Source organism: Pelmatolapia mariae, linkage group LG20 (genome assembly GCF_036321145.2).
Source record: "Pelmatolapia mariae isolate MD_Pm_ZW linkage group LG20, Pm_UMD_F_2, whole genome shotgun sequence".
NCBI classification, from domain to species: domain Eukaryota; kingdom Metazoa; phylum Chordata; class Actinopteri; order Cichliformes; family Cichlidae; genus Pelmatolapia; species Pelmatolapia mariae.
The window spans coordinates 7975276-7985517 of record NC_086244.1 but is presented as its reverse complement, the minus strand read 5'-3'; the positions used below and the strand labels follow the sequence as shown (position 1 = coordinate 7985517).

The 10242-nt window shown below is 38.1% G+C and overlaps 1 protein-coding gene across 1 annotated transcript; it reads left to right on the top strand.

Moving 5' to 3' along the window:
• The first annotated feature begins 710 nt into the window (after positions 1–710).
• cbln4 (cerebellin 4 precursor) lies at positions 711–9698 on the top strand. The gene is made up of 3 exons (XM_063464022.1): positions 711–1386; positions 2700–2816; positions 6034–9698. The coding sequence occupies exons 1-3, from the start codon at positions 1120–1122 to the stop codon at positions 6229–6231; spliced, it is 582 nt and encodes a 193-aa protein (XP_063320092.1). The 5' UTR covers positions 711–1119; the 3' UTR covers positions 6232–9698.
• Positions 9699–10242: the final 544 nt, after the last annotated feature.

Below are 10242 nucleotides of genomic sequence, written 5' to 3'. Positions count from 1 at the left end.
AATCCTATTATACCAAATCAAAACAGCCATTCAGCTCACAAGAGATGCAGGTAAAATTAGTGAAATTAAAGGAGAGGTCTTTAATTAGTTGTGGAATGTTTTTGCCTTCCAGATTCAGAAATAAGTTGGATTTTTATTTATTTATTTACTTTAAAGCTGCAAGTAGTGAAGACAGTGCTGGATTCAAGAATGATAGCAACAACATAAAAGTCCCATCAATGACTTATGTGAAAGATCATAGTACCATGAGTCAAATTCAGCCCACCTGTGCAATGAGTTTATGATGAGTCACCACATTACAGTGAAACCTGCAGCCGGAGTGGACAGGGAGATACCAGGGAAGTGAAACTCCTGCTTGGTGACAGATGCAGCCATGTACTTCCATCACAGAGTAATTTAAAACTGTGAAATCATCAGAAATATGTTTGGGGATAATTATTTAAGGAGTTTGTTTCTGGATCAGAGGAAAGGACCGGAGGAACTATCAATGTATGTTCAGTGTCTGTTCAGTTTTCATCATTAACACGGTCATTTCTTGAATGTATACTTTGCTTTGTGGTTATTTTACGAGGAATTAGAGGAATGAAAGCTTTAGGGAATTTACGCAGCGACCGTTAATTATAACTTCTAGCACACGTGCGTGCGTAAAGTGGATGGCTGGGCGCGCACACAAGCAGCATATCACTGCGGGAACAGCTGTTGTCAGACGCGTTATTTGGAGTGGGAGTGAAGGCTATGGACGATTTATCGACTGATCCCCTCTCGCACTGGATCCACCTTCCATAGAACATCTCCTATGGTCTACTTTTGTCTGATCCACGAGCTTTTAATAAAGTCTACCTGAAAATGAGACTCATAGAAAACAATCGGTGATTTTCGTGTTTTTCAGTTTTGGGGTTTTTTCTTTTCTTCAAAAGAAGATTTAGACTTTAAAGGGATTCTGCTTTTTTGTTTGTGTTTCACTTGGATATGGCATATCTCTGGATCCAGTAAGAGTATTTTACAGCGTCAGACGCATCTGCAGCGGGGGAGAGCAGTGGAGGGACACGGAAACTTGTGTGGTGCAGGAGACGGTCTCTGAATCTGCGCTGCCACAGTTGTCACAGACAGAGAAGAGCCATGGTTACTTCACTCCTACTGATGCTCAGCTGGACTGTGATCTCTGAGGTTGTGAGAGCTCAGAATGACACGGAACCGATCGTCCTGGAGGGCAAATGTCTCGTGGTCTGCGACTCTAATCCGGCAACGGACTGGAAGGCTTCATCCTCTCCGCTCGGCATCTCGGTGCGCGCCGCCAACTCCAAGGTGGCTTTCTCTGCAGTCCGGAGCAACAACCATGAGCCGTCGGAAATGAGCAACAAAACAAGAATAATCTACTTCGATCAGGTTAGGACCGTTTTTTTTTATTATTATTATTTTTTAATGAACAACACTAATGCCAAAAGTGGTTAAATATATATTAATAGCACTTTCCAAATCTTTCCTGTCTTTTCCATAAAATTTCCAAATGAACGACGGTACTTGGGTCTATTGTTTTAGTACAAACATTTATCTTTAAGCCCAGTTTTGACTTTGACAGAACATGTTTGCAGCTTTAAGTATAGCTGCAGCTCAGTTTAGTTTGAAGCTGGTTTCTGTTGGCATCGGTTGGCATGTGGACACTGTTCAAGTGCACATAATCACACGCAAGCAGGTTTGAAAGTGACTGGATTATGTTTGAGGGCGGGCATCCTGCAGAGCCTGAACACGCACCCATCATTTTGCCTCAAGCTACCCCCGCCACGCACGCGCGCGCTCGATTACGCGCGCCATCCACACACATTCACCTACATAAATACACCCAAACAAATCAAGCAGCAGCGATAACAACAAGAACTCGATTAGTCATGCATCGGTGGGCAGTGTAAGGTGTTTGTAACAGTATCACACAACTGATCCTCTGCCCTCTCATTTACATGACATTACATAACGTGATCTTTTGGTGTCATACTGCACTACCAGAGATATGATTGTGGATCATGCATGCTGTTGCCATGAAAGCAACCCATGTCAAAGGTCCTGGCTGAGTCTGTATTGGTCTTAACAGGTGGAATTCATGTGTATGAGATTCTGCAGGAGCCTTCCATGCCTACAGCAATAACCCAGTCAAGTTCACATTCCATATTATTTTAAATATTCTATGTTTATATGACTGTAGGATGAAAATGTCTTCCTCATATACCAGTGTTTTCAGTTTGAATTGTTTTTAACATACAGAAGTAGGCAATGTTATTTCTACTGTATGTATCAAATTAGAAGTAGTTTCTCAGTCACTTTAAATCTGAACAAAAAACCCTTCTTTTTTGTTGTTGTTGTTGTTGCTCCAAAGTGGAATTAATCTATAAAATCTGTTGTTGGGTTCCGGATATCATCTAGTCTAGCATCACTTGTTTTTTTTTTTTGGTTTTTTTGTGGAGTTGGAAATTCCCTTGCTAGGTTTAGGTCTCTTGAGAAGGAAGCCTGAATTAAATGTTTTTTGAAGTGTGTCACACTCACTTTGCGTCTGATCAGGAAAGCGACCTGGTAGCCACAACAGTGAAGTGTGCTTGGCTGATTTAAATATTTAATCCCAAAGCCCATTTGAAATTAAAATCTTTATTGAAGTGCTGAGTATATAAACACCTTTGTCGCATTCTTTGTTTTCCCCCCTCCTTTCACAGGTTCTTGTGAATATAGGAAACTACTTCACATTTGAATCAGTATTTCTGTCCCCGAGGAAAGGAGTCTACAGTTTTAACTTCCACGTGATTAAAGTGTACCAGAGCCAAACCATACAGGTATCACTTTATGTTCATTTTACACATCTGTGCAGTTGACTCAATTGTAAAACCCCATTTCAGTGTCTGGCTGGGACAAAATATCTTTCTCTGGGACAATAAAGAAATTATTTGCGCAGGGAAGAACATCTTACTTCTGGAAAAGGGAAAACAATGAATTGCATTATTATTCCAATTTATTATTCGGACACTACCACTGACTCCAAATCCCATCACACAAAATCTCAATAGAAAAGCACTGGCACCAACTAATACAGCTACTAATGAAGGCAAGGCGGACCTAAAATTCAGCTTCATTGTTTACCCAGAATATTTTAAGATAATTATTTCTATTTACTTATTTATTTAATAGATTTTTGCATGTAATCTGCAATAGAAAACATTCAGCCACATTTGAAAAAAAAAATGCTGTCTCATTATCAAAACCTCACTGATTGGATTAATTGTTTTATTCCATGAATGACCACCACCGCATTTCCACACCCACACACATTAAACAAAAAGCACAAACACCTCATACTGATATGACTTGAAAAAATGTGTTAGGTTAAAGGTTTGAATAAACCTGCTCGACGCTAAGGTATTTTCAGTGACTAATTAACAAGAATTTCATTTGAATTTAAAATGACCATGTTGAAATTAAATGGCTTACAATACAATTACCTCTGCAAATATTTAATTGTACAAATGCCAAAGTTCATCCGCCTTGAAAAGAATATTAAGTAGCTAAAGTAAAAAAAAAAAGAACTAGTAAGGTAACGCACAGTAGTTGGTGATATGCATCATTGCTGCTCTCGGTTTTCTCAGATACACGTGCTACATTCCCATGTCAGTGCATTTGTTTCATTAGTATCATGAGCCTTTGTATTGCATCAGTTTGAAGCCTCTTAATAAGTAATTTGCTGTCAAATTTTGATTTTAGGTTAATCTGGATCACACTATCTCACCTAGTGATTCCTCCATTAAAGTATTATGATGAAGATGGTTTTAAGGGAGAGATTTTATCCCCATCAGCACACATGATTTTCTTTGGTGCGATAACAATTTTGCTTTTTTGGAGGATTCTGATAGGTGAAATTCATGTGTCTATGAGCACATCTGTAACCAATTTGGTTGATGTTCCTTTGCCCCCAGAGATGCTGCTTAGAAAAGGAAACAGGAAACTAGTGCAGCATTTCTTCCCCCCTACAATTTTGGTTGTTTGAGAGTTAGTAACACCCGAGTTTGCATTACTGGCAAGCCAGCGTTCTTGTAAAAGCAGTTTTGTTTTTCTAATTTGAACATTTTTAATGTTTTACTCCTTTATTTCATTACTTTGAAGACTAAATGTCTCTTTTTGAGTTTTGGTGGGGTATTTGATACCTTTTACCTTTTCAAAAGAGCACTAAAGACAAATTTTCTTATATAAAATGCTTTGGCAGTTGTCAGTGTATGGATGAATGGTAACGTAACTGCTTTTATGTCAGAACAAAATGACATTAATTCTGGCTCTCTGATGCCTCATTTAATAAGTCTTCCACTCCAATAGAGTGACAACAGTAAGCAACAGTAGCAAATGTTACCTTAAAAATGAAGTCTACTAATCATCAACTAGCGCAAAAAACAAACAAACTCAACTACATTGTAGCCAGCTAGCAGATTGTAGCGTCCTTGCTTATTGAAACTGTTGCTTGAAAACTTCCTCACAAAATAACTAACTAGTGTTTACATTTAAGTAGAAATGCTAGTTGGCTAGCTTCTAAAATGATCTCGTCACTTAACAAATTTGTATTTTAATCAGGTTCATGATGCTAACTTATACATTATATCAAAGCTGTGCAATATTGCTTTGATACAAAGCACAGATAAGCTATACAGATAAAAGTATTGGATCACACCTCTTAATGTTTTCACTGCCATTGTCACAAGTGTATACAATCAAACACATAGCCGTGCAGTCTGCCTTTACAAACATTTGCCAAAGAATGAGTCGTTCTAAAGAATTCACTGAATTTGAATACTGCGATAGGATGCCACTGTGGAAAAAGGTCAGTTTGTGAAAAAATTCCCCTCCAAGATATTCCACAATCAGCTTTAAGTGGCATTATTAAAAAGTGGAAGCATTTAGGAATCACAGCAAACCATTTAAATGACTGAGTTATAATGGTGCCTAAAAGCCACCAACACACTGACTCAGTAATTGCAGAGTTTCAAACCTCTTCTGGCATTAAAATCTGTCGGGAGCTTCGTGGCATGGGTTTCCAGGGCTGAGCCGCTCCTATAGGTGTAATATGTAGGTAGCCCTCTAATCTCACTAATCAGCATATATCTGCCATAATTAGCATCTTCATATTTAACCTCCTAGGACCTGCCGTCCACATATGTGGACATCACATTTTGGGTTATTTAGACCAAAATACTCAATTTTGCTCTGCATCGGCCTGATATCCACTTACGAGGACATTATACTGCTACTGTTCTATCAAAATTGTAAACGAATATCCTCATATGTGGCTCTTATTTTTCTTAAAAACAAAAATAAGGTAAAAAAAAAAATCTGGTAATTCTTTGTTTTTACATTCATTGGGTCCCAATATGCCCAAATATCAAAGAGAAATTAAAAATGCATGTCGTGGAAGAGTTCGGGTCTTAGGAGGTTAAAGACGATAGACCACAGACAATCAATGACATTCAGTGGCATTGAGTGATAATTGGTGAAAGAACTGCTGTCAGTGCAAAGCAGACCAGTCCCAAGCTAAACTGTAGAAGAAAGTCAGCTTTTGAATAAAGTTAACTTTATTTAACTTTGTAACAGTTCCTTGATGGTTGCAGCAACTACCATTAACACAAAAATGATACTGCTGATTGACACATGACGGGGTGCTAAAAACATTAGAGGATAATTTGTTAGCCACTGTAGCTACCTTATACAACACATGCAGACATAATCTCATGTACATCTCAATGTTGCCTCTAAAAATACTCAATTTGAAAACTCCCTGCTCCAAAAGGGGTTAAAAAAAAAAAAAAGGAGAAAAGACTTTATATTCCTCCCTCTTCCACTCTGTACACAGTAAGTGCACTTAAGTGTTTGTATAGTGGGTTTAACACTACTGTCTCCATGTAAGAGGTCAAGTGACATAATTACAAATAAGAAATAAACTATGCTGACCCACATCTTAGATTCCGTTTTTCCTGCTGTACTCTTGCTAATTGTTACTTCTGTTGGATCATCCAGGTGAACTTGATGTTGAATGGGAAACCAGTCATCTCTGCCTTTGCAGGTGACAAAGATGTAACTCGCGAAGCAGCCACTAATGGAGTTCTGCTCTATCTTGAAAAAGAGGACAAAGTCTACCTTAAGCTGGAGAAAGGAAACCTAGTTGGTGGATGGCAATACTCAACATTTTCTGGCTTTCTTGTGTTCCCTCTGTAAAAAAGAAAAAAAAGAAAAAAGAAAAAAAAGAAAAGAAGATTGTAAGCTTACTGACTTCTTCATAATGTGTTGTCACAGTATAATCAAAACATTGCTGCTGCATCAGTTGGATCTTGCCAAAATGTTGAAAAATGATAGATGGAAATGGATCCCAACATAGAGAGGAAAATAAGACTTTGGAAATGGTTCACGTTCGCTGGAAGTGCTGTGTCCCCGTCCAGATGAAAGAGAGACTTGAAATGTTCCCTATCGCTACTGTATGTTCCTGTCACTCAAGCAGCCTCAGAGAGGAACACTAAAACATCTCAAAAGTACTTTTCAGACTTTCACTTGTCGGAATATGTTTAGCATACTGATGTTTTTTCCCATGACAACGGTTGCATTCAAAGACATCTGCCTTTTGAGAGTAAACCGTATGCCTGTTACCTGTGTAGCTTGTCATCAACCAAGTATTTGTATTTCTAAGTAATGGGGAATGTCTTTTCTGGAGCTAATTGTTCCAGGATACGTGAGGGATAGCAGTAATGTAGGTCACTGATTGCCTAAAACAATGCTATTGGAAATTCCTTAATCAACCAAAGTAATTTAAAATTGATTTAAAAATTGCTGAAGTGGCCACAAGCCACATCACCTCGTAGGCTTAACCTTCAGAATTTTACTAAACGAGGCCCACGAACACAGAAAATTACCACAAAGGGCTTTAAATTACCATGAAGAGAAAAAGACCAAATGATCCACAAAGACATTTAACTAAACCACAGTAGCACAAAAAGATTCAAAATGAGCACAAAACATACAAATAAACAAAAACAAACTGACTGAAAGGACACACAAAGAAAATGTGAGGAGTCTGCTTCCAGTCGGATCTCATTCCTGGCACGCTGACGCTCAAGTTTTGAGATAAGTACAGGGTGTCCTTTGGTGTATTGACGCATCAGGTCGCAGGGGCTTGTTTAAAAGTGAAACCATGATGTTTTTCTATACCTAACCGAGTTTTGGTACCTAAACTTATTCGATCAACAAGCGAAAACAGAATAAAACAAAACTCTCATTTGGAACACTCATGTCAGGGAAATATGATTCATGCTAACTGTTTTAATAGGACACTTTCTTCTCCGTGTTCAATTATGCCGGGCAGTCAGTCTTATTTCAGGTAGGAATTTGGCTTTCAACCACAATGAAAGCAGAACAAATCTAATAAAACAATTCTTTTGCATTCATTTTTTTTGCTGTGAAGCTCTCGTTTTGTTTGGTGGTATTTTGCTTTTGACCCTCTGTAGAAGCCAAAAGTTTCGTGCTGTTTATTTCAGCACAAGCTTAAATTAAGACGAGAGCTTTTAGTGAACAATAGGAAAAAGTAAAAGTCCTTAAAGGTTTCTTTAGGTGAGTCAGCAGAAGGACCATTAATGATTGCCTTCAGCTGCTTTTGTCTCCAAGGCTCTCTCAACCAATCTGCTTTCAGCAGTGTGCAGCCGAGGTGGCGGTTGATTGCTTCAGCTTTCCATCACTCTTCCTGTGATTACCGCGCAGATCTCAGAAGGCGCAGAAATCCTCTGCTGCCTGGGCCTTTTGTTGTGCCCTGTGTGTAACTTCTTATATCTTGTGATGGAAGCTCCTGGCCGGTTGCCTTTACAAGAAAGGCTTTATGGTCAAAAACACTCCCTATTCTGTCCTGTAGGAGATCCGGGTATCCCGAACCAACTCTATGCCTTTATTTTTTTGTCTTTTATTTGAATTTTAAATAAAGGACTATTTTTTTTTTTAAGTAAATGCATGATGTTTGTTAAGTTGACCATGCTAAATAGTCAAGATAACATAATAGCATAATCAAGCAGTACAGTTTTGCCTCATCCAATGCGTCAAGGCACCACTGCTAACCCAGAGTTAATGGAGAACCAAAGCAGAGCAAAAAGCAAGAAAGATGGTAGACTTAAATATATCAGGTGGCCAGAAGCATGACTTTAAATGAGGACTAGTGCTGCTCTCGATTTGCTTAATTGTTTAATTAATTGGCAACTGTGTGCCAAAAAGCTCACGAAATCAACTACGATAACGGCATAGGTCAGTGTTATGTTTACAGTGTGTTCGTTTTTCTGCCCAGAGGGCAAAAAAGAAAATAAGAAAAAAATAGAAAAAAAAAGAAATTAGTGCAGTAAGGGAAAGATTATGGCTTTGGTCAAATGTGAATAAAGTAAATCGTGCTTCATGTCTCTGTTGCCTTTTTCTATAGTGAACAAAGACCATAATCTCTCCCTGACCTTAACCAAATGCTGAGTGCCTCAACACAACCATGGAAAGTGTTAAGAATGAATCAGTGGTGACGGCAGATATTGTACTGTAAGAGCGCATAGTACTCGAAAACAAATGTGTTTCTGAACCTGCAGATAATTGGATTTGTGTTAAAATGCACTCGTTCAAAATTCAAAGCGTAAAAAACAAAATTCCTACATGTGCTCTCCTAATAGATCTTACACAAGTCAACTGGTTTATGGACCTTAATAAAGTTTAATGGGCATCTGAGAACCTTAATTAGTTAACATGCTGATAATAAACAGATTCCTGTCACAGTCTGTGAGCATAAGCCGTTTCCACTGGGTGGCCTGGGATAACTGATGAATTAATAAACTCCTTAATTGTTACTCTCCAGCTCAATGTGCGCTTACAGTATATAATGGTTCCCCTCTTCATCTCTACAGTAGTTACAGCCCTTGCTGCAGTGTGTGCTGCTGGTGCAGTGTGCATCTGCATTGTTAAAAATCAACCCTAGGAGAGCCTATTTCCATCATTATTTCGCCCTGAAATGAAAAGCTACACCCTCATCAGCTTGAGCCTCTCTGAAGTGTTCTACATGTTCACTTTCACTCTTCGAGCGTACGTTTCTGCCTGTTGGTTGTTCACGTATTATTTGTCAGTGATTGATAACTTTCCCTTGGCATCACTGTCACATTTTGTAACCAGAAAGGGAACATTGAAGAGGATGATTTTTCATCCTTCAGTTAAAGCTAAGAATGAGAAAAAAAAATGTTCAGCTCAACAAGGCTCCCGAAAATTGACAGTTACAGTTGTGTCACACTTCATGCCGACAGCTGCACAAGAAAATAATGCCGAAATTAATACTGCAAATATATTCACCGAGAGAGTTCTGTTTAAAAGTTTTTTAAAAGTACAAGACTGGCAGCATTTATTAAATTCCACGATGTATATTTATTTTGCTGAATTGAAATAATATTTCTGGTGTCTAAATTACATTTGTGTTTGCTCACATTGGTGGAATCATAATGACTGTGGAAGCTGGACTGTGCCCCTGAAATGCTTAAAGCTTCAGTTGGTGATAATTTTACTCCTTAATTTTGTATTTGAACATATAAATGTAAATCTATGGGTTCAAAAGTTTTATCCTGATCATTATTTTTTTTAATCAATGTATTAATTGTATACATTAATGTATAATTAATGTATTGACGAATCTGCCGTTAAATAACAAATAAAAATTGTGTTTTTTTTAAAAGACATAGCTTTATTAAGTTGTTTTTTTTTTTTTTTTTTTTTTTCAATTAAACTGGAAAAATCTGAGTTTCCGCTGCTGTTGCTTGTGATGGAGTGCTGCTTTAAGAAGTCCAAATCTATGGATGTGACGGAAACACACAGAAAATAAGAACAGTAATAGCACTCACTGTGTATAAAAGATGTGATATTGCCCATTTGTTTGTGAAGTGGGAAGATGAGCGGGTCACGTTTACAATTTTTACTTCTGGAAACCTGACGTAATTGCGCTGACAGAGAAACTAAGGCGCTCTGTATGCTCATAGGCATATGATTTATCATAATGTAAAAAATATAAAACTCCCTGTTGTATTCATATGACTTGAAACTAGTGAGCCCATAAACCCATCAGGAAGGTGGACAGTGGCAGTGAGAGCTCTTTCCCATAGACTTCTATACAACCTGGTTGTTCTTTTGCAGTGACAAGAATCACCCCTATCTCACCATTACAAGGGATGCAGGCTTAAG

Coding starts and splice junctions, on each gene's coding strand:
- cbln4 (XM_063464022.1), top strand. CDS start 1,120: ATGGTTACTTCACTCCTACTGATGCTCAGCTGGACTGTGATCTCTGAG. Junction 1,387..2,699: donor GAATAATCTACTTCGATCAG/GTTAGGACCGTT, acceptor CTCCTTTCACAG/GTTCTTGTGAATATAGGAAA. Junction 2,817..6,033: donor ACCAGAGCCAAACCATACAG/GTATCACTTTAT, acceptor TGGATCATCCAG/GTGAACTTGATGTTGAATGG.